The sequence below is a fragment of the Phoenix dactylifera genome, chromosome 16, assembly GCF_051530095.1.
Source record: "Phoenix dactylifera cultivar Ajwa chromosome 16, Ajwa_hap1_PhDact_Kaust_v1.1, whole genome shotgun sequence".
NCBI classification, from domain to species: Eukaryota; Viridiplantae; Streptophyta; class Magnoliopsida; order Arecales; family Arecaceae; genus Phoenix; species Phoenix dactylifera.
This window is the reverse complement of record NC_143205.1, coordinates 7,584,738-7,608,608: the sequence shown is the minus strand read 5'-3', so window position 1 is coordinate 7,608,608 and position 23,871 is coordinate 7,584,738. Positions and strand designations below refer to the sequence as shown.

Here is a 23,871-nt window from a genome sequence, read left to right as displayed (position 1 = left end):
CTTTCTACATGCTAGTTTCATTCATAATCTATATACAAATTCAAAGCTCGAAGAATATTCCAATCGGGTACCATAAAAATCTTTCATGGTCCTAAATCTTAAATAACTTATTATAAATAAATCCTACCGTGCCACTAACAAATTAATTTCAAAATTAAGTAATATCATAATATACCTCCATATTGATTTTTGAGTTTTCAAAGTTCACTTAAATAACAAATAATCACAATGCATGATATTATTCTATGGTCAATCCTTTTGCACTTAATTTAGATACAAATCTAACTAATTATAACTTGATTCCAAGATTGTCCAACCTTACATAATGTTTCAAACCTTATAAATAATTTTATCATAAATTCCTCGTAAGCTTTTCATACATGATTACAAAGGTTTAACAGAAAATCTTTAAAGCACCTTACAATACAATCAACATGGATGTACGTCCCAATATTCCTAGTGTCTACCTACTTACAGTCATCTTATGCAAATTTTCTTATCTTAGAATTTATCCACTTATGCTTTGATACCATAATAATTGTCATGCCCCTAACATGAGTTCACAAACCGAAGGTTGTGACAGCCGCCGCATACTCATAAGCAACATTCTCCACAACCATGCAAGACATCTTAACATGATTTCATAAATATGCAGCAGAACAATTTAAATAATAATGTGCAAACTTTATTTCAATAACTAACTCAACATTTAAATATCTACGATTCTAACAATATTCTAGGATAATAAATCAATTTTAATCAACTCTATTCTAAGATAATTTGTGCCAAAGTTTTGCTAGTTGCTCTTCTATATTGAAAACCTCGATTATTCTAGTTCTCTGAATCCGTAAAAAATAAAAAATTGTATAATGAGCTAAACAGCCCAGTAAGCAATGATCACTTTAACTAAACAAAATCAGACAATCAAATAGATAATAATTTGCAGAAAATAAACATATATACAGCATTAATATACGAATCAAATCTTTCTTAAACTACTAAATTTTGTTCATAGATACAAATTCTTTCAAATATTCAAATCATCTTATTGATTCTGAGCTATAAGCGCATCATCGTGTGGCACGATCATAGCACCGACTAATTTTTTTACGGTGAGTTGCGCATCATTTTGCAACAAAGTCCTTCAGGATGGCTGGTCTACTGGCGGTACGTCACTAATTATCTTAGACCCAACCTTTAGAACAAATCACGCGCCAACATATTAACCCCTATTGGCGGGGTCCTCAACATAGCCAAGTTGAAATTCAAATAATTCTAAGTTTCATATTCTAGTTCTAAAATTATGAGGTATCAAAATTAATCAATCAAATCCATAATAAAATCATATATCGTCATAATTTTTTAAAATAATATATTATATAATAATATACTATCCATCAAATTTATGCATCATGAACAATACCACTCAAAGTCATAAATATAATAATTTAATAATTGCTGATAAATTTAGAAAAAATAAAATATTAGTTATCTTGCGAATGCAATTTAACTAACATATTTAATTAATTCTAAAAATTCTTCCCAGAGCCTAATATCCAAAGATTATACTTTTCATCAAAATTTCATCATAATTATAAAAACCTTAAATTCCAACACTCTCACAGGGCTTGCTCAGCGGAAGTGCCCAACACTTTGGTCAATCTAATCAAAGCGAAACTCAGAATCATGCTCCGACTATAGCATAGATGATTTAATAAAAATCGAAGCAATCAAATCTAACATTGTTTGGCATGAGGCAGGGTGGAAGCAGAGACATCGTCCGATGACTCTAGATTCGGATCCTTAACCATGGTCAATTCAAAATCACGATGAAGAGTCCCTACTGAATTCAACTACCATGAGAGAGAGTAAAGAAAGAAAGTCTAAGTAGAGAGAGAAAAATAAGAGAGAGAAAGTATGGGAAAGAGAGAGAAAAAAGAACAAGCTTCTCTCTCTAACCAAGAAAGAGAAAGAAAGAGGGTGGATGCAAGTGGTGCCCCAGGTCAGGGACCCACTGCCGGCCACCATGCGGCCGGCGGCGACTAGCGGCTGGCAGCACCAAATCCACTAAAATAGGAGCTCCGGCCCCTTTAACTGCGGAAGTCAAGCATCCTAATAGGCGGAGCTCCGGCCATGGTTTTCTGCGACTACGGTGGATTGGAGGAAGAGCCCAACGATGAGCACCAACGGCCGAAACAGCCGAATTCAAAAAAAACATAGGTTGATCTACCGAAACAGAGGAAAATAGGGCATTGCCCTTCTCAACCAAATTCTAGTGATCACCGACGGAAATCGAAGATTCAAATAGTCCGGAAGAAGGAGGAGATGAGTAAATCGAAGATGGTCGTGCCCTTACCTGGTTTCCACCAGCATTCAGATGTGGCGGCAGCGCAAATGGCAATCGGTGTTTGGAGAGAAAAAACAACAAAATCTTTAGCGAAGAGCTTCGGCAAGCCATGTTTTGGCTCTGCCCTGCTCAACTAGGGCTCTACCCTAGTTTTGGTTCGGACGGGCCTTCAGGCCGCATTCGGAAGTTGGGTTAGGCCAACAGGCCGGTCCAATAAGGCTAGCCCTCACAAAAATAGTTTAGATTTATCAAGAAAAAAAAAGGATTAACCAGTTTAGAAATGAATTTTATATTTTCTTTTTTCCCTCAAGCCATGAGCATTGTTATTAAGAAAAAAAAATGGCGTACTTGTAGATCTTGGCAAATATATTGCATGCAATAAGCAGCGTATGACAGTGGTGGCCATGCTAGCATAGTCACATAACAGCATGTGAAGGCTCATGCAATGTACTATTAGAGGACAGAATATTTCTGCAGCGACATGTTACGACGACTGTTATATATGAGAATAAGAGTAGCTCGTCGAAATATTTCTAGCAACACTGATGAAGGTTGGATTTGAAACATACTTTATTGGCAGGTCAAGTTTCCACATTCTCATGTAATGCATACCACGTGATTAATTAAAATGTGAAGGATGGAAGGTATGAATTCTTTTTTCCAGCAACTATAATGGCACAGTGATTCAAGTGGACCACGGTTTTTGAAAGGTGCCTCTAACCCTCTGTTCTTCCATTATGAAATTTAATAAGAACATCGCACATTGTTGCATGAAGATCCAGGCCATGCTGCTAGTTCCTTCCAGTTCAGAATGTGTTTAGCGGGAGCCATCATCAAGACAATGAGCGCCCAAAAACTTCAATTTAGAGCTCCAGGGCGAGGATATGCATGAAGAAGAATAGAGAATGTAGAACCCAGTACATCTGTTTCAGTGGACGAAGGAAAACCCAAGTTCTGAGTAGGATGCAAACTCAAGTTTTCTTTACGATGTTTAAATAGCAATGCAGAATTTTGTTTGACATGGTTTTGCTAAAGTTTATCTATAGCTTATTAGTGAGACTGCACCGGACATTTCAAATTAATACGTTAAGCATAACCAATTTCATAGGAAGATGGAACAAGAAGGATGCGAACAAGGAGTACAATGAGCTCAATATCTCTCTATTCTACAATTAAATTAAACCTCACAAGTGCCCCTATCCACGAGGCTCCAGTTTCACATTTCAATTCTTAGAAAACTCTTTTCCACTGCCCCACCATAGGTTAAACAATTAATTAGTGTATGGCTATTAACATGAGCAAGATTCAACACTTGAGGAACAAAAGTGACAACGCTGACAAGTTTTACCTTATCTTCCACCTAGTGACATCTTATCTTTGGTGATTCATAAAATTTAACCATTCTATTTATATCCATATTTACACCCATACAATCAAAATCCATAAAAATAGATATAAATTTTTGCATCTGTATTCATCAAACAAAAGTGGAAATGGGTATAGCGATACACAAACTGGTATCCCACCCTACCCAGCCCTCCTTCAGACCCTACATGTAACATTTAGATCCACTGCCAAAGAGAGAGGGTTGTTCCAGTTACATCCCTCCCGCTATTCTCGTTCTGGGTGATCTAACAGGTCCACAGAAAGGAAACAATCATTACATCACTAGCAAGGCTCGGTCCATATTAAGGACAGAAATTAAGAGGATCCAAATATCCTTACATGCTAACAAGGCTCATCCATATTACGATTAATAGACCCAATGTTTGTTGCTATATCTTTCAAGATCATGCCATCCCTTGATTTATGGAAACACAAAAACACTAATCTCAAAAGGAGAAACCGGTACAACAATCTTGTGCTCGTATTGATCAGATGGTAGGCACAGAACCCTGATGATGCTACATGTCCTCATTTGTAAAACTTCGGTCTATCTGGAGCAATAGCCAAAATGGGTAGCTGGTGAAAAGATTTGCATAGTGAGCGATGTGCAAGCTTCAACACCAGATCAGTAAGGGCGGTATCGGCGCCCACGGTTCCCATCACTGCCCCCAGCTCCACCCTCACCTGAGCCGCCACTGTGATCACTCCTCCGATGAGAGGATGGAGAAGCCTGTGCACCAGGCTGCTGCCTGAACAATTTATCATGTAAAACAAGCCATACATAAATGAAAGAACATCAGGTGCCACAACAGCATAAAAATGCCCCATATACTAGATGAATTCCATGTACTCACATAACATAACCAAGTCGACCATCAGGTAGCACCATTGGCACCATTCTCATCCCAGATGGCATAGGTCCTCTACCATATATCACTGGCTGCATACAGTACAAATATCAAACAACGTCAACTAGCAATTTGCAGAATCTCATTAATTTCATATAAGAGTTAGCAGTGAAGAAAGAAAGATGGCGGAACTACAATGCATGCGCAATCTCAAATGCAGTGGTAAGGGAAATCCAACCTGGCCAAATCCTGTTGCACCATATCCACCACCGTAGGCCCCATATGGGGAATATGGAAGGAAACTTGGAAGAAGCCCAGGTTTGGATGAATTTGAAGCATAATCAGACTTTTTGTCGACCTGAGGTTTCGCCAGGGAAACATCCAAAACATGCCCTGTGGTTTAAATTAATCTCTTAGTCATGAAAATTGTCCTAAAAGTTACAATCATCACCAAAAGTTTTACAGCAAACAGAGCAGAAATCATTCAACTGGCTGTTCTCGCTCAGAGTAAATTTGTTAACTTTATAAGACCAATATAATTATGGTTCTACATGTTAAATGGAATCTAGATGCCTTCCAACATACCAGACCCAGCAAAAGATGACTTGCACGTTCATATAGCCCTCATCTATATCAATAAACAAATAAACTCAAATATAAAATATATTGGTTGCTAAAAAAGATGTATCCTCAGGTATAGCAGGAACTGCACTGATGCTACTTGCATTTGTTCAGAAGGTAAAAGCTTCAAGAAAACTTACCATCAATTTCATATTTTTCTGTTCCTTTAACTGCCTTCAACGCGCTAGATCTCTCAGCAAAATGAATGAATCCAAAATCTCGTTTTTGTCCAGCTTTAGCAGGAGGCAGAACAACTTTTGTGACCTCTCCATGGTGTCCAAAAAGTTCCTTCAACTTTTCTGGTGTGACATTCTCAGGCAAATTTTTCAGATATAAAGCCTTCACCTGCAAGAAATTCAAAGGACCATAATAAGGTTTGTATTTTAATGCAGCTAAAGCTTCAAAGGTACTTAGAATGTACATATCCAATCCAATATCTGAAACATGAAACCACTGGATCCATAAGACTATATGCAAGACTGGTGCAAAGAACTCAGAAAGCAAATTAAGGAGAAGCAACTATATAACTGAATTGTCAAGCAGTTCTATGGCACGACACTATGAGACCTCATAAACTTCTCATTTTGTGGGTTACTGTTAAAGTAATTATTACTACCATATACTCATATCATACTTCTGCCAGTGTGACAATATTTATTTTCTAACAGTTACTACAAGAAATTAATAGTCATTCCATGGTTTAAAGTTTCATCTAAAACGGATAGTTTCGACCAAACTTAACCAAAAATTCCAGTTTTGGTCAGTTTCGGTCAGTATTGGTTGAGTTTCGACTGAAACTAACCGACAATATTGTTAAGATCAGGATTGGATCGTATATGAAAAATAATGGATCATGGATAGTTAAGTTTTTAAGGTTTTTCCTGAGAAAAATGAAAAATAGACTCTGCTTGACTACATGAACAGATCTGTCCCTTGCTGTTGTGCTTTTATCTCATGCGCAGGCCTCATTCAGTTAATGAGATTAATTAGGAGCTTAGAATCACGTGATGGATGAGAATTTGTTGAGGTGTCATGGAAGCTTTGAATAAACTTTGAGACAGGATATTTCTTAGAGGTGAATGTTGCTGGATCAGTTGAAAAGCAGATTGATAAGCGTTGCATGAGAGCTCATAAGGATAAGGTGCTAAGGAAGTTAAAATCCTAGCATTGTAAAACTTCGTCACTTGAATTCTGACATCATATTTTAAAAAAGAAAAATCCATCGTCAGATTTGGGCACTGTTTACCTCCTCATGCGAAAATAGGGACACCCATCCTGTTTCAGTATGTGAACAGCACTCAAAAGGCTGTTTGAATGGATTGGAAGATCCATGATTTAGATCAATCCAACATTGGATCGTTCTATCTTTCTTTATTTAGATCTGTTGGTCCAATCTGGATCAATTTTATGCATTTTGATCCGGATTGTGGATTGGACAATCTTAAGAAAGTTGCTGACCAAAGCTACTGTTTTTGATCTTTCTATTGTTTAACACAAGGTATGCCGTCTCGGTACTCAGCCCATACCGGTGCCACACTATTACTATGTCGATATGGTGCGGTGAGGGGCCGGTCAGCATACTGAGTTTTGATACGCCCTCCGTACCATGTACCGATACCGAACCAGTACGGTACGGTACGGCGAACCTTGGTTTAACAAATATACAGTTTAATGTCTTTAGTTTAGTATTTTCTAAAATGTAAATATAATTCAATATTCTATTAGTCATAGACCCTATGACAACAATTGGTAGGTAGAACAAAGTCTGAAGGTTTACACCATGTACCATGGAGGGATACAACTTATACAGTGGAATAGGTATTCTTTGGTGTTTGATGGAAGAGATAAGTGCAAGGAATAAAGTGCTATGAATTTTGTGATAGATTTGGATTTTATCGCAAAGAAAAAATTGCCCTTCCACTTTTTGCTCAGATTAAATAGTTGATAGGGGCAAAAAGATAATTAGAGGGAATAAGTTTCCCTTATTCCACCATATAACTTCACTTCCTATTTTGGTGGCATAAGTTATACTGTCTTGGCCCATTAATACCAACACATGGTATAACTCCTATTACTTGGCCATTTTTTGTTGTTTGGCAACATAAAACAAAATAAGGGCTTTATTCCGTGGGCTATTCCACCTAGCAAACAAGACTAATGATTTAATCTATGTTATTTTTGGCTAAGCTTTTTTTTTATTATGATGTCTATCCTTATTAATTTCAAAGAATTACATGTTTATATCATTTTTGCTTTTCTTCATAGACGAATTTTTTCATTTTCAGAATGAAATGATAATAATGAAAACAAAATACTGAAATAAAATAGGTTTTTATTTAGATGAGTTTTTTCTTGCTTAGATGGGTTATTCAAATGAAATCAAGTGAAATATGCTTAGCTGGATTTTTCGTTTCTTAAGTGAGTTATTAAAACGAAATAAAATGAAGTATGGTTAGAGAAATTTTAGCTAAATACAAAAATTAAAGCAAAAACAGAAAATTCAAAAAGAAGACAAAAAATAGGAAAATTATAGAAATCAGATAAAAGTTTAAGGTGGTGAGGATGTTAAAGTCCTAGCATTGCAAAACTTCATCACTTGAGTTCCGACATTATATTTTGAAAAAGAAAAATCCATCATCAGATTTGGGCATCGTTTACCTCCTCATGCGAAAATAGGGACACCCATGCTGTTTCAGCATGTGAACAGCACCCAAAAGGCTGTTTGAATGGATCAGACGATCCACAATTTGTATCAATCCAACATTGGATTGTTCTATCTTGATTTCGATCAGTTGGTCCAATCTGGATCGATTTTATGCAGTTTGATCTGGATTGTGGATTGGACAATCTTAAGAATGTTGCTAACCAAAGCTACGGTTTTTGATCATTTTATTGTTGAACATATATATGTTTAATGTCTTCTAGTGTTTTCAAAAATTTGTCAATATTATTTAATATTCTATTAATCACAGACCCAAAGATAGCAGTTGGTAGGCGGAATAAATTACGAAGGTTTACACCATGTACCATGGATGGATAGGACACAGAGAGCAGAATAGGTTTTCTTAGGCATTTGGTTGGAGAGATAAGTACAAGGGAATAGAAGGCAATGAATTTGGTGATAGATTTGGATTTCATCATAAAGACAAAATTGCTCTTCCACTTTTTGCTTGATTAAAGAGTTGATAGGGGTGAAAAGATAATTACTGGGAATTAGTTTCCCCTACTCCACCATATAACTTTAGTTCCTATTTTTGGGGTATAAGTTATAGCGTTTGGGCCTACTTATACCTGCACATGGTATAAGTGGGCTCAAATGGTTTTATCTCTTATTGCTTGTCCTTTTTTGTTGTTTAGCAGCATAACACAAAGTAAAGGCTTTTGTCCGTGGGTTATTCAGCCTAGCAAATAGGCCCTAATGATTTAATTATTCCGCCAGACCAACCGTACCAACGTACCGGTGGGCATCGGTACCGGTTGGAACCGGTACCGAACCAGAGACACGCACAAGGACGTGACGCGCGGACGGAAAAAAAAAATCGCGCGTGTCGCGTGCGCGCGCGGACACGTAAAATGCCACAGAGTGGCATTAAATAGCCCGCGTGGGTGCGTTGCCCCATGCGAGAAACCGCGTGCGGGCACGATTCCCTGCTGGAGAACCGGCCGCGGGCGCGATTCCCAGCTGGAGAACTGGCCGCGGGCGCAGTTTCCTGCGCGGAGAATCGCGCGCAGGCACGCGATTCCCCGTTCATGAGTCCGCGAGTCGATGGGGAAAAAACTCCGCATCCGCGCGACACAGAGTAGCATTAAATGACCCACGCAGGCTGCCAGCTCGCGTGGGCGCGCTGCCCCGCGCGGGCGCGGTTCCCTGAGACCGCAGCTTAGGGAACCGCGGGTAAGCACGATTCCCACCTCGCACCCACGCAGGCGCGCTGCCCCCCACGCAGGCATTCTTCCCCGCGCGCGTGGAGAAGCCGTGCTTGGGCCAGTGCGAACCGGCCCGATTTGCACCAGTTCAAGTACGGAACCAATCGGTTCCGACCCGTTTGGGTCGGAACCAAATTTATATGCTATACCGTACCGGTGCCGACGGGCACAAGCTGAACCGACCAGTTTCGATCGGTTCAACATACCTTGATCTTCACTAATACAAAGAATTGCATGATTATATCATTCGATGATTGTTTTTTAAGAATAAAATGATAACAATGAAAATGAAATACCAGAATAAAATAGGGTTTACATAGGTGAGTTTTTTCTTGCTTGGATGGGTTATTCAAATGAAATATGCTTTAATGGATTTATTTTCTTTCTTAGATGAGTTATTAAAATGAAATAAAATAAATTATGGTTGGAGAAAAGTGTAGCCAAATACAAAATTAGAGCAAATATAGAAAATTACAAAAAGTAGACAAAAGGATAGGAAACAAAAATCATAGAAAAGTTTGATATATTTAATGCATTGAGCTTTTAAACTAATCTCGGTCTGGTAAAATAATGCGAAATAATTTGTCTTGATTTTTATTCTTAATTTTTATTTTTCTGAATTTTTTATGAATTTTTGACCAAAACTGTCAAAATCACCGAAACCGCCACAACCGAAACTCTACCTAGGGGACTAAAACCAAAATCGAGATTTAGAGCCTTGGGCTATTGAATACTACTAAATAGGACGAGCATGGGCTACAACTATCTGATCAAGATATTAAGCAAACATATCATAGGTGATGCAAATCTTGTGTTAGGTCCATATGTAAGAGGGTTCAGAGGTCCTTCCATAAGGAATATGAGAATTTCAAGGGAAACTATAAGTGCTGTTCTAAACTTTTAGCAGGCTTAAACCCTAAAGAAAGTGCCACAAGATTAGGATTTCCTAGCAGTTCTAGCACAGGAATAACAAAAAAAAAGGTTTATGGCTGTCTGAAAATTCCAGAAAGCATCCAAAGAGACTTATCTTGCAATAAGCATGAATTTGACCCACAGCTGTGATGTATCTATCCATAGGATCAAACATATAAAAAGGTAAACTAACTTGCTTTAGTTTCAAGTGGCAAAAAAAGGAAAGCAGAATATGACAAATTTCCAACAAAATAAAGAATTAATAAGCAATCTAAGAAAAGGAATAAAGCAGTGAGAGGAAAGAAAAGAGAGGAAAGGAGAAAATACAAAGAGAAGGGAGAGGGAGAGAAAGAGAGCACCTTTTCTAGCTATTGAAAAGAAAGAAGTCTTCAATCTATTAGAATAAACTAAAACTGAATTAAATCATCTAAAACTGAATTATGATGAGTGTTAGATGGCTTCATGAGTGTAGAAACTCCAACTCAAACCTAAAATCCTCAAAATACCACTATGACAAAAAAAGGTCTTTTTCATGGTACTATAGCAAGATAAATACCATGAATGATACTGCTACAGTCCTAATCAAATTGTCAAACAAGGTCCATGATCTTTTAGTGTTATCCCTTGACTACAAATAACCTACTGAAAAGTAAGAACTGAAAGTCAACTAGAAAATTTCCTACCAAAAATGAGTTATCTAGAAAATTGAGGAGAAGAAGAAGAAGAAGAAGAAGAAGAAAGACAACTAGAAATAAGTCCAGAACAAGCTTTACAGGTCCCCAGCTCTCTGATGCACCTGTGGGACACTATGTTGACGATGTATATAAAACCCTGCAACCATATACATCATAGAAGCCACATAAATAGAATCATATGCATATAATACAATATAGGCATTAGGACAACAAATAATTAATTGCAAAAGAATGAACATATTGATATAAGCAACTACACCAGGCATATCATAACCGTCCCTCGCTCCCCCTCCCCTGCCCCCCCCCCCCCCCCCCCCCCCCACAAAAAAAACACACACAAAAAAAAAAATGCATACGAACACATAGAACCAAAAAAAGAAAAAAAGGAAAAACAACCCAGAAAATAGAATACACACAGCTGCTACCACCTCCACCACCGATGTCAGTCAAAAGAAATGGTTCGATAATTACAGTATAGAGTAGACTGGTGATGACTCTGATTGTGGGCTGAGATTTTATTAACAAAAGCACTAGCACTAAGAAGTGATCAAGAGCATTGTAAACAGCATATTGAGGAAGTAGGGACAAGAAGTTGCATCACTGCTGATAGATTTGCAAGCACTACAAGTAGCAAAAGAATTTGTATGCAAAGAAAGAAGTTGAATCACATTACAGTTATTGGAACTGTGATTCATCCGCCATGAAAGCCTCAGGAAGAAATTGGATTGACTGCATGAATATCCAGATATAAAATTCCGGCTAGTTAAGACCACAAGCCGGTAAGCCCCAACTACTATGGTAAACAACATGGCAAATTACACATGGTCAAACGATTCTGTAAAACTTAATTGATTAGATGATGCCAGAAACAAGCAGAGATAGGCAATAAAGATGGTGGTAATCTACAATCATATGACAAACAAGCCACCAACAAGATCAGTTCATGGGGATGACCAGTCAGTTCACAGAAACATGCTCAAGAGATATTATAAGAATAGAGAAATACCTATCAATTAAATACATATGAATAAGCAGGCAGTCTTAAAGCTGCATGGATCACGTATTCGGGCTGTAGAAACAGCATGTATGATAAGTACGCAGACAGCAGTCCAAAATTAAGCAATGAGGTGCGATCAGTCATAATATTATCCATTAAGTAATAGTGAGAGGCAAGAGAGCAACCCTGAGATCTAGCTTAAAGCATAGACAAATTACAACAAAAAGAAAGCCTGATAACTGAAGGTAATTAACCAATTGTGAAATTGAACTGATCTCAAACAGAGCAAAATGGACAATGACATCAACCAATAAAAACATTTTATCATGGTCAGATTGATGTGAACAAAAGGCTAAATTCAGATGACAGGACAGGCTGACAGTGCTACAATTCAAAAGTATAAAGAAGCTCAAAAAGGGGTAAAAACAGGTCCTCAACATGATTGAAATGTGAAACAAAAAGGATGCCTGTATACCCATATATCAACTTGAAGTACAATAATAGAACAAATTCATGGAACAATGGCAGAACACAAAAAACAGGTGAATCCTGGAATTGCAAATGTGGTGGGACATATAAGAATCTGGATTGCATAAAACATGAAGGCCATTAATAATCTAACTTGTAGAGAAATGGATGAACCAAAGAGTTGCACCACAAACTAAAAGGTCCCAAGGTCAAGCATAAAAATTAAAAAGATATTATGCTTTCAAAAGCAATCTAACAAAAATAGAATACTAAAAGCCTCCACAAGGCAGACAGACAACCATTTAAGGTGCAATAAGAAGTTCAAAATAGCATGAAAAGACTAGAAAAAGTTTTTGTCTAGGGTTTTTTGCATTGTGAGAGACAGAAGATCAAAAATATCCTTAAGATAGGATCAAGGCCATTCTATAATCCCTTGTGGCCGAAAATATAAACCAGCAGATGATGGAACCAGGAACAGTAAAAATCACAAAGGAAATTCCAAGATAGGTGCAAAACATGTAGATGAGAAAAGGAACTGGTGTCCCACCATCAGTTAGGCTGGATTAGAGAACACAAACTTTAACTGAATTAAATCAAATAGGAAATTTGCTTATTCGCATGATGGTTCTCAAAAAGTCAAAGAAAAGCCATGGAAAATAAATGAAAGCTAGGAGAGAAAAAATACTTTGTCAATCATCAATAATTAATCTAAAAGTAGGGTTCAGATTATCAAAATCTGTTAAAATGAAATCCAGGAACAAGACCAAGACTGCTCTTAAAAACAAACTATAGGGCCTAGTCTAATGCCAACAAACTCTCTTCAACCAAATGGTCACTACAGACACTGATGAAGAGTGGTGGTCGATGACTGACTATACTATTTCATGGCAAGTCTCCAGAGTTGGTGAAGGCACCACAAACTTAAGGAGAAAGAGTGCGAGCAGAATGAAGGCATTATTTCATTTGCGTGTGTTTGGTATTGCTTTTACTACTTAAAAAGTTCTTCTCGCAAAACAAGAAGCCAGAAGCTAGTTTTTCTACCTTCTCTTACAAGCACTTTTTCAACATTTGCTTCCTGTAGAACACTTTTCAGATATTGTTAACAATCACAGTATCACACATTTTTCTAGGAAAAGTGCTTCCTAGAACTTACCCACATATATTATAGACAATTGTTAATGACACCTATAAGCTAGGCAACAAAGTACAGTATCATGTAGAATACGCATACACAATCTCCTCATGATATAATTCCTATGAAACTCATACTGCGAATATATTGACATAATAAGACAGTATAGTGAAAATCCACATGTTAAAATGAGTCAAGATAGCACTATATAACAAGTTTAGGAAGTCTGCAGTTGACCAAATTTTCACTACTCAGATATAAATATGCATTATACAGTGACAAACTTCATGATACGGCATTCTCAAGTAAAATAAAGTTCTGAAGTTCAACATAAGCACCAATCTCAAGTATGAAGAGATGAAGAATAAAAAGAAGAACAAGAAGCAGCTCAGTCAAAAAGGTTAAATTGATGCGTCATCATTAGACAAGCCAATACACAATTTAGCCTGTATGAGTTAGTCTCGAAGCATGTTCCTCGTCTACATGAACATGCTTGGGATATTGCTCCCACAGAGTGCTCTTCTCAAGTTCCAGATATTACAGAGCAAGAGCTTATATCATGGCTGGGCATTCCTGAGCTACTTGAAGAAGAGGAGGAAAAAGAGCATAAACTGAACCCCACTATCAGAGAAGATATCATAATGGAGAAAAAGACTTTCTTGAAGCAAGTGGATTTATGGCAAAATGCCGACTGATTTGTAAGTTGCTGTCATAGAATGTCTAACTAAAACCTTGGATGTAGGTCAACCTAACTCCATTACAATGATATTTTGCAAAGTAATTGGTGGAACCACTTCTCTTCGATTTCATTGAGAAAGATTCAGAATCAAAAGCAGGAGCATATATCACTCCCTTCGCCATGTAATAAGTTGGGCACCATGTCATAAGCTGGGGAGGTTAAATTTGTTTTGTTGTTCGAAACAACCAATAGTATTTACTGTCAATTAAAAGTTCCTAATTATAGCTAACAAAAACCTTCACCTGTGTCATACATGAAGATGATAAGAAGATGGAAAATAACCTTTTAAATCATTGTAGAGTGCTTAAAAAAGTTCTAGACTCTTTCTCAACTTGATGGGATCCTCTCAGACATCCCTACTACTTCATCAAATGACATCAGGTGGCTTTATATATATGACTTGGGAGTTAATAACTTCAAGATCAATTCTCTGACGGCTTCTTTGGGTATTTCGAATAAAAGGAGTAAGCAAGTGGTTGTCTGTGTCAGCTAGTCAGCAGAGAGGACCATTGATATAGTTAATTTGTAGAACTGTTTTGTAGATGGTTTACTATTCAAATGAAGTCAGGTTAATTCTGCCAATGGAGACATGATTTGGGGATGAAGTCTTAGACATCTCTCAATGACCTATATGACCATCCCTACCATTGGGGTGTTGATGGGAAACAAGGGATTGAAGTACAGTACAACTTAGCTCTACATAGCTTAGGAAAGCATCCTCAAATTTTACTTTGTTCGAAGTTCTATCACAACTCCTGAGATGCAAGTAAAGTCAATTAACAAAAGTACCTCCGGATTTTCTGTTGTTTTTAATTTTTAGAACTATTTATGGATATGTTTCAGAAAATCCTATGTATTCCAGTGCTAAGTCAAAACCCATCCCAAACTTTTCAAATATTTTTGCCTTTAGGATTAAGTCATCTTCTAAGATCGATTAGTTATCCTCTTCAAGGTTTTAAATCCTATGGGATAGGGTTGTCCCAGTTTTTTCATAGAACGGACGCACCACCATCCCACCCTGTCTCGACACTTGGGGCAGGGAATGCCAAGATGTGCCGATCAAGAAGCTGAGATGATGGCAAGACAGTCCCATCCCGACAATTAGGATGGTACCCTTTCCTAACATCCTACAAGATGTCCCACCGGGATTTGAAACCACGATCATCTATACGGTTTTATGAGACATATGGTAACTGCATCATACTTAGTTATGTGAGGTGGCCTAAGCATTATTATTATTCTTGGTCTATTTTTCACCCCTATTTATCTTGTTGCTTTTTCCTTTTCTTGTCACATGTTTCTTTTTTCCTAGATATCAATTTACAGTGAAAGACCAACAAGTAGTGGAGATATTAAAAGTCATATTCTCTATTTGAAACAACTATGTTAAACAACAGAGTCATGAAGCCAAAACAAGAAGGATACAAGTTCTCTAGCAAAACCATGAAGTGAAAGCCCTAAAGGAAACTCCTAAATACTAATAAATCATGCACTTTTTATTAGTACAAATGATCACATACATATATATACACATAAATATATGGTAATTCATGTATATTAGTTTATGTTTTACATATCTCTCTACACTTTCCCTTTGCTCTGCAGTTTCTACAAGTACATGTGAATTTGCCAAAGGTCACAAAGAGACCAGTCTAGAGCCACATCTAAAGGTCCATCTTTTGATGGCCTAGGTCCAACAATATAAGACACTCTCATTTACAAGATATAGCCCAACCAAGGTGAGGATTCACCATTTTTTCTTACTCAATCATCCAACAATATCACCTATAATTATAGACCATGGCATGGAGATATATTATCACCTCTATGAAGGTAAGGAGCAAGAGAAGGATAAAGATGCATAATCAAATAATCAAGAATTAGTCCAAGATGTTAACTGGGAAAAATAACTATGTGATCGTGATGCCAAAGAAGCGAGAGAAGGATTAAGATGCATCATCAACTCATCGAGAATTCGTCTAACATGTTAACTAGGGGAATAAAACTATGTGATGGTAATGTCCAAATTTTGTTGATATATAGCTACTTACTGTGTGAAAGACACATGCACAAACTAAAGCTAGAAGATGAATTATATGGAACATATGTAGATGATGCATTTAAGGTCAAGTATTATTAGGAACATTATAAATTTCTAATGTTGTTGAAATTTTTAAGAACTATATATATGCAATAATTGCAGAAATTCCTTGAAAAGTAAGAACTTGATTATTTGACTTGTCTAAAAATCTTAATTCAACTAAGCCTTAATCCCAAACTAGTTAGGTCAATTACATGATTCCTTTACCTCCATTCCACTTGGTTTCGGGGTTGGTCTCAGAATTTTTACTTTCACAATATGTTGAATTTTATTTGTTTGAAACTATTTTTCTAGAAGTTTTATGTTGAATTTTAAATATTTCAGCTATTTAAATCCCTTTACTATGAGCTTTGTAAAAGTTTTATTGTCTACATTAATAGTTAATTTGATAACATTTGCTTTTCTCCACAGTGTTCGGATAGATTTCCTGCACCTGTGCCCCATACTTTTCTTAAGAAAATTCTTTGTTCCACACTTTTCCTTTATCTTCAACTTTTCTACCAGCAGTACTCAAACAGAAATGACATAAGATTTGAAATCATCCAATTGGTAGTATTTTAATAGACCACATACGAGCAGACCATGAAGACAAAAGGCATGTTTAAGGTCACCAAGCAGCAAGTACACTGAAGTGAGCTCCAATGAAGCCATAACTAAAGATGTGAATGTTCTACAACAACGTATATTCGAAATCAACTCCACGATCAATGTCAGTCATACCTTGGAAATTAGTTCTTGACAATAGTTAAGTAAACACTAACTTCAAAAATAGGGTATATAGGGTGTAATAATCCAGACATGAAGGCCTCTCTTGCTAAAGAGGCTGTTCATGCCTTTAAATTTATTTGTCGGTGGTTTGGTAGAGTTGCACAGTCGCATTATCCAACACACGAATCAACAACAAACACGTGCATGCGAGCATGCATAGAAAGAGAGCTGTAATTCTACAAGTAGGATTATGAGCCTGAATCTCACATTTGTAAATAAAAAATGGCCATTTAAATAGAGAAGATGCATCAATGAACCCTCAGAAACATGGTATAAATTGAGGATTCACATTCTTGAGCATGACCTACTCATGTAAAGCACATATTGCCAACAACCAGCACAAGTATTTTTAAACTATAAATCAAATAAAACTACTAATACATCAAGAATTATTAATTTAATTGATACTTATACTATAAGCAATAAATATCTGAATCATCTGATTATCTTTTAACAAATACTAATATTATTTATCATGGTTCAGCTAGAGCTGCTCAAAACCCGGGCCGGGCCGGGCTCTACAGCAGAAATTAGACCCGATAGCTATGCCCAGGCCCGGCCCGGCCCGGCCCGACTGTCAGACTTAAATTTTTGTCCAAGCCCGACCTGACTTTATAAATTTGGTCCCAGACCCGACCCGATAACTAATATAACTAATAATATAGAACTAGATATGACTAAATAGAATTAATAGAATTCTATTTTTCTAATAGATATTTTTCTTTGTTTGGAATCTGAAAATGGGCCATAATGGCCCAACAGCTTAATGGGCTCTCTAAAACTGGATGTATTTTTCTACCTTTATATATAAAACATGGGTCAGACCGGGCCATTTTTAAAAGTTTCCAGGCCCGGCCCAATTTTTTTGGTCGGGCCGCTTTTCCTGCCCAGGCCCGACCCATGGGCCTTTTTTTAATGCCCAAGCCCGAAAAATTCTGGGTCGGGCTGGGCGGGCTGGGCGAGCCAGAAGGCCCGCGATCAGCTCTAGGTTCAGCATGTAGCCCCTAAATTTCAATTTATGTGCTTCAAACTACTAAGGCCTCATTTGGTAGAGCTTTTGGTGGGCCAGAAAGCACTTTCTGACCCTCCACAAATACTTTTGGATAGAATAGAGGTGTTTAGTAAAAAAATTGAAAAGTTATTTTAGCTTTGCCAGAAAGCTAAAACAGCTTCTTGGGAGAAACTCCAAAATGAAGCTTCTTCGGAAAAGCACTTTTAGCATGCGGCGGAAAGTTGTTTTGATTTATAATTTTTTTTTGAACCAAAATACCCATGATAAAATATTATAATTACAGAAAATGTCCCTTTATATTTGTTGATATATAATGATAATAATTATAATATTTTATATCTTTATTATTGTATTATACTATAAATATAATATTATATTACATTATATCATAATACATTGATATGTTATGTTATATAATATCAAACTATGTTATACTATTATGCTATAGTATACAATATTATATTACTATATTATAATAATATTATATTACATTACAGTAATATTATACCATATCATATATTTATGTATTAATACATATTATATTCTATTATGTTCTGTTGTATAATATTATGCAATATTCTTTAAGGTCATTTTATCATACCAAAAGTACTTTCTCAGTTTGTTTACCAAACACATATTAAAGTTTAACAATATTTTAGAAATGTAGTTACCAAACAGCAAATAGCTTTTTATAAAAGTTCTACTTTAAAAAGCTCTACTTCCGAAAGCTCAACTGCCAACAGCTCTGCTAAATGGGGCCTACGATGAGTGCTATACAACATTCCCCCTTTAATACAATTAATGCAGGAGTATCTGACCCCCCAGGAGTGAAAGAAGTGGGATGATTGACGGCTAGGTAAATCCGGGTCTCTGCCCATTCCCTTGAAGCCAGGTATTCGTTTCTCGCTAGCATGAAAACAGAATCCATGGCATCAGATTCATTAGCTTCGGACGCATAGGAATCAATTCTTCCCGTACTCTCTTGCCCATAAACTAGTATTAAATATGCCAAATCCATTGAATGGACAATTAAACTAGTAAAAACCACAACAATAGAAGAACCAACAACAAGATATTTGAATATATTTATGTCTGCTTACTTCCTGAGGAAAAAACTAATACATTATAGAATTTAAACCACCAACCACCATGCTGGAAAATATGATTTTGCCATGGTCAAGATCTGAACTGTTCGCCAAAACTAAATCATTTTGAAATGAATCATAACTCTGATCAAATTCAAACCAAGACTGCCCTAGTACCCAGAGGTCTTGGCTGAAATCAAATACCTTTGACTCAATTTGAGTAGTTTAAACCAAAACTAACATAACTGTCTTTTTCTTTTTGGTGGGGGTTCACCATGTGTAACTAATGTTACCCATGTCATTTAACATTTTTCATTTCAATAACTAATGTAAAAAGATTTTTTGACATAACTGATATTATTTTGGTTGAGCTTTGCTTGTGAACAATTTATGAAACCTCTACAGAGCAATTTTTCAAAAGATTATACTACAATTTCAAGTTTTGAGCAGTTAGGAAAGCACCTAAGTCTTTGGATGCACAAAATACAAAGGTAATTATAACTATATTTATCTGATGCAAATCAAAATCAAAACAAAATTTTCACTTAAGTGTAAAAACTTATTGAATAAGTAGAAAGTTGAAATTCATGTGCTCAATCAAATCAAAAAATCAGGAATTACCATACAGATGCATGTAAAGCTTAATATCATCATTATTATAAAATCAAGCATCACTTGCAAAGCAAACTTTAACTGAGAGATTTCTAAGTCCTCATGTACAGTGAACTCCCAATATATTCCTCTATTTCAATTACTGTAATTAATAAGTACAAAAGGCCTCTTAGAACAAAAAAAGCCTCTTTTGCCACCCATAAGAGAAGCCAATTTGTTAGTAAAAATATTTCACAATGGCCTCAAAAACCTGTATTAGAACATTACTTGGGATAATGATGGCGACTGGAAAAACAAAATTGCTGTTGGTCAAGGAGTTCCAATTACTAGATTTTCTAATTATAATGCCAAGCTTATATAAACCAGACACATGCCTTAACATAGTTATTAGTGGAACTTACTGTCTCTTGTCAAGTTACTGAATATTGATATTGGATATACATATTTCCATGGCATGGTTGTAAGGGTGACATGACAGGACATCATAAAATTGAGGGTCCTTGAATAATCATTTGTATTCAAATCCCCTATTGCGCAACTTAATTGCTTCACATGACCATTTACAAATTTAGCATGAAGCATTTATGCCATGCCCATGATTGTTTAAGCCTGACTAATAATTAGTATTAAGAAATTTATACCGCTATGCGATCTAAGGTAATATAAATTCACAGCCAGTGCTTGCCTGTGGAGCATGAAAAAATGGATACAAGAAACAAATACAGCATGATACTGAAAAAATTATAAAAAACACAATATGGCTGAAAGATGAGAATAAATATAAAATCTTTAATTTTTCATATATGTCAAAGGCATCCATAAAGTATAATGGGTCGTCACAGTAGTACATTTATACTACACAGAATAACATAGATATCCCCAAACTAGAGAACATTTATTTGAAGTAACACCCAAAAAAAACTCCCACCCCAAAGGTATGATCTAGGGAGTATGTCCAGCATATACAAGAAGTAACTAGAGACCTTGTTTTTGGATTCTCAATCTTAAAAAAAAAAACCATTAAAAATAAGTATGTATCTACCAAGTATTGGTACTCAACACCTGTCAGATATAATCACAGCATGCAATTTGGAGCATCCATGTACCTAGGTTCTCAGTTCCTACAGCAGTTCAAACTAGTCTAACCCCTATATGGACTGCATTCTTGTACCACTACACTAGCCATGGCAAGCTCAATCAAATTTCACAACAGCAATTTCCACATGGTATACAATGATGTCATGTAACGTACAAAAAATTGTACATAGTCAAAAAGATCAAAATAGTTTCCTACATAAAAGTAATTGGACACAGCTACTGAACATAGCAAAACCCAGAACTCCTTTTTGAATGAAAAAATTGTTTTTGAATGAATTCTAGTGACATGTTTTTTGAGTTTCTCAGTTGACAGAGACAGTCTCAGCCCAGCTATCCAAACATTCAGTACTACTTCAAGTGCCTCCCTTACCATAAGGAAAATACTTAAATTGCCACTCATCCCTTAAATATTCAAGTTTCCAACTAAAAACTAGTTCGAATTATGATTCTTTTATTTTTAATTAAAAAAAGTTTTTTCAGTTTTTAAAAGCTTCAACACATTTTGAACCTTTTGAATTTCTATGAAGCTGAATAAGTGCCCCAGTGCCACACAATCTCTAATCTGCATAAAAACTTTAACCATCAGCGCCATAAAGGATTTACATATATCCACTTTCATTAAATATAACCTGACGCCATCAAGTAGTATTGATGCATCGGTCAAATCACAAAGTTCACCATCTCCACTGCCAAGCACCTTCTGTGTTAGGGTAAGCAATCTAGCTAGAGAACATATTCAATAGTTTGATCATTTTACCCTTCAACCACTATTAAACGTAGTCTGTTGTGAGGATATCAAACCAAAAGACATAAGCTCTGAGTCAATATCTCACTTTGTACGATTTGCAAAGAATAAAATATTTAGAAATTTACTTGACCTTGCATAATATTCATCATGAAATTGTTACAATGCATTTTTATCAAGCCAAGCAACCAATTAATTTTTAAAGTTGCGAATTCACTGTTGATTTGACAGAATAACCTCCCTTTATTACGGAAGTTTGCCCTGTTATATAGCAACACAGTAATACAAAAATCAACAAGCAGCCACAGGCAAAAATCAGATACTTATTATCTAGCAACATTTGCCACATTTCTAACCGTATATCTTGATCATATAAGAAGCTCATATGCATGAATAATAACTAAGTGCTGCCAATAATGAATAAAGAAGCTGAAAAAAATAAGAGCATACATGATATAAAGGTCAAAAACAAACAACAAGACATACTACATTACATTCTTTTCTATGTAAGTTGCTTTACCTGAGCAGCAGCAGAAGAGTCGGCCGAATTTTTTGGGTCGGCCCAGCTGACAGTTGGGTTGCTTCCATCCATCTTAAAGTTTGGACTCGACATCTTCTGCCTGGCATAATCAGCACAGGCATGGTTGTAGTACTCAACAAAAAGAAAACCACGGTTGCGGCTGGGGTTCTGCGGATCCTGAGATCATCATTGGAAAAAAATAAGGAGGCCAACAGAGAATCCAGACTGCTTGAGACTCACTAAAGTTCATAGACAAGCACCTACCTTGAACATTTCAACATTCTCAACCCCAGGGCCACTTTCTTCAAGGATTTTCCTCAACTCATCCTCTGACAAGCTCTTGGGAACATTACCAATGAATAACCGGTGCTTTGCTTGCGATAAAGAACATCTCAAGGTTCTCCCCTAAATGAACAAAAGCAAACACCTTTCAAGAATTTAACCAAAAGGTAAAGCAACGGCATAGCCCTAAAGCAACCATTTATCAACCAAATTACCTTAAATTCCTTGTCATGGAGCTCCTCAATTGCCTTCTGACCCGCATCCTTGTTTGTGAATGTAATGAAAGCAAAACCCTTGCTTTCCCTTGTATCCTTATCCTTCACTAGCCTTACCTTATACCCATCACAAATTTTACACAACAATCCAACATATAAACTCATAAAACAAGCCAAAATTCTGTATTTTCAGTACCAATCTAACCTCAAAAATCTCCCCAAATTTCTCGCATAGCTCTCGGAGGTCCTCCTCTGTAGCATCTCGGGGCAACCCGCCGATGAAAACCTCCGACCCATGAGGTGGCAGTGCAAGCAGCTCCACCCACTTCTGGGCGTCAGCCTCTCCCTTCGACCCGTCTCCCGGCGTTTCCTCTTGTTCCTCCCCTTCTTTCATCGAATCACGAGCAGGATCATTGGCTCCATCAGATGGCGAGGCCTTCTCCTGCCCCTCGCTGTCCGACCCGTGCTCACGCTCCTCCTCCTCATCCGGGGACTCCTGCCTGACCTTCCGGTAGCCATAATCTTCCCCAGCATCATCGTCGTCCATCATGTCCTCGATTTCGTTGTCGCCATCGAGGTCCACCTGCTCCTCCGGCTCCGCCATAGCTCGACAGTCACAGCAACAACTCAAATACTTTCGTGTATCTCGCACAACTCTTCTACCCCTAAAACTCCATTATCTTTTTCTCAGAAAAGGGCCTAGAAACCATCAAAATAGCTCCAAATAGTGTGTGTGAGAACTGAGAACAGTTTCAAAAATCACAGAAAACGAGGGTAAATAGAATCTATTAAGGAATATTTTCCGGCGAATCCTAAAACCCTAAACTCCGATAAAGGATTCAACGACAACAATTCCCAGATTAAAAAGGGACGAGACAACGGGGAGAGAAAATATATACTAGAGTTGGGCAACAGGCCGTGCCAGGCCGGCCCGGCCCAGGCCCCCGGGCCCAAATTCTAAGCGGGCCGTGCCTGGCACGGCCCGTGAGGCACGGAAGGCCAGCCCGGCCCGGCCCCCGGCCCCTCTATTGGTGGGCCGGGTCGGGCACGGCACGGCACGGGCCGTGCCAGGCACGGCCCGTAACGGGCGCAAACGGGCCGTGCCAGGCACGGCCCGCAACGTCTCTAAATGGGCCGTGCCTGGCACGGCCCGTAACGGCTCCAGACGGGCCGTGCCTGGCACGGCCCGTCTGGAGAGGGGGAGGGAAAATAGCCGTTTCCAACGGCTATTTTCGGGAAAAAGTCGATTTTACCCCTCCCAACAGTCCAATAACGGCTGAATGGAGGGGTATTTTGGGAAAAAAAATTTTGGGCTTCTATAAATAGCCCATTCCTCCCTCATTCTCACCACACCAAACCTC

General features: G+C 37.3%; 2 protein-coding genes across 2 annotated transcripts in view; both read right to left on the bottom strand.

The window, feature by feature from the left end:
* Positions 1 to 3,796: 3,796 nt before the first annotated feature.
* On the bottom strand, positions 3,797 to 23,378 carry LOC103703703 (heterogeneous nuclear ribonucleoprotein Q-like). Its single transcript, XM_039117021.3, has 8 exons — positions 22,716 to 23,378; positions 22,511 to 22,627; positions 22,278 to 22,418; positions 22,014 to 22,190; positions 5,343 to 5,547; positions 4,820 to 4,974; positions 4,588 to 4,673; positions 3,797 to 4,482 (listed from the first exon to the last, which is right to left on the bottom strand). The coding sequence occupies exons 1-8, from the start codon at positions 23,112 to 23,114 to the stop codon at positions 4,359 to 4,361; spliced, it is 1,404 nt and encodes a 467-aa protein (XP_038972949.2). The 5' UTR covers positions 23,115 to 23,378; the 3' UTR covers positions 3,797 to 4,358.
* Positions 23,176 to 23,871, bottom strand: part of LOC149751102 (uncharacterized) — a 36,955-nt gene continuing 36,259 nt past the window's right edge. Inside the window, exon 3 of the mRNA XM_089927930.1 lies at positions 23,176 to 23,250. Within this exon, the coding sequence (XP_089784056.1) occupies positions 23,176 to 23,250 (75 nt within the window). The remainder of the gene's footprint in view (positions 23,251 to 23,871) is intronic.

Excerpts from the sequence above, each read along its gene's own strand:
- LOC103703703 (XM_039117021.3), bottom strand. The coding sequence starts at position 23,114 with ATGGCGGAGCCGGAGGAGCAGGTGGACCTCGATGGCGACAACGAAATC. Across the intron at positions 22,628-22,715 it reads AATTTGGGGAGATTTTTGAG|GTAAGGCTAGTGAAGGATAA; the intron begins GTTAGATTGGTA and ends GATGGGTATAAG. Across the intron at positions 4,975-5,342 it reads AGAAAAATATGAAATTGATG|GGCATGTTTTGGATGTTTCC; the intron begins GTAAGTTTTCTT and ends TTTAAACCACAG.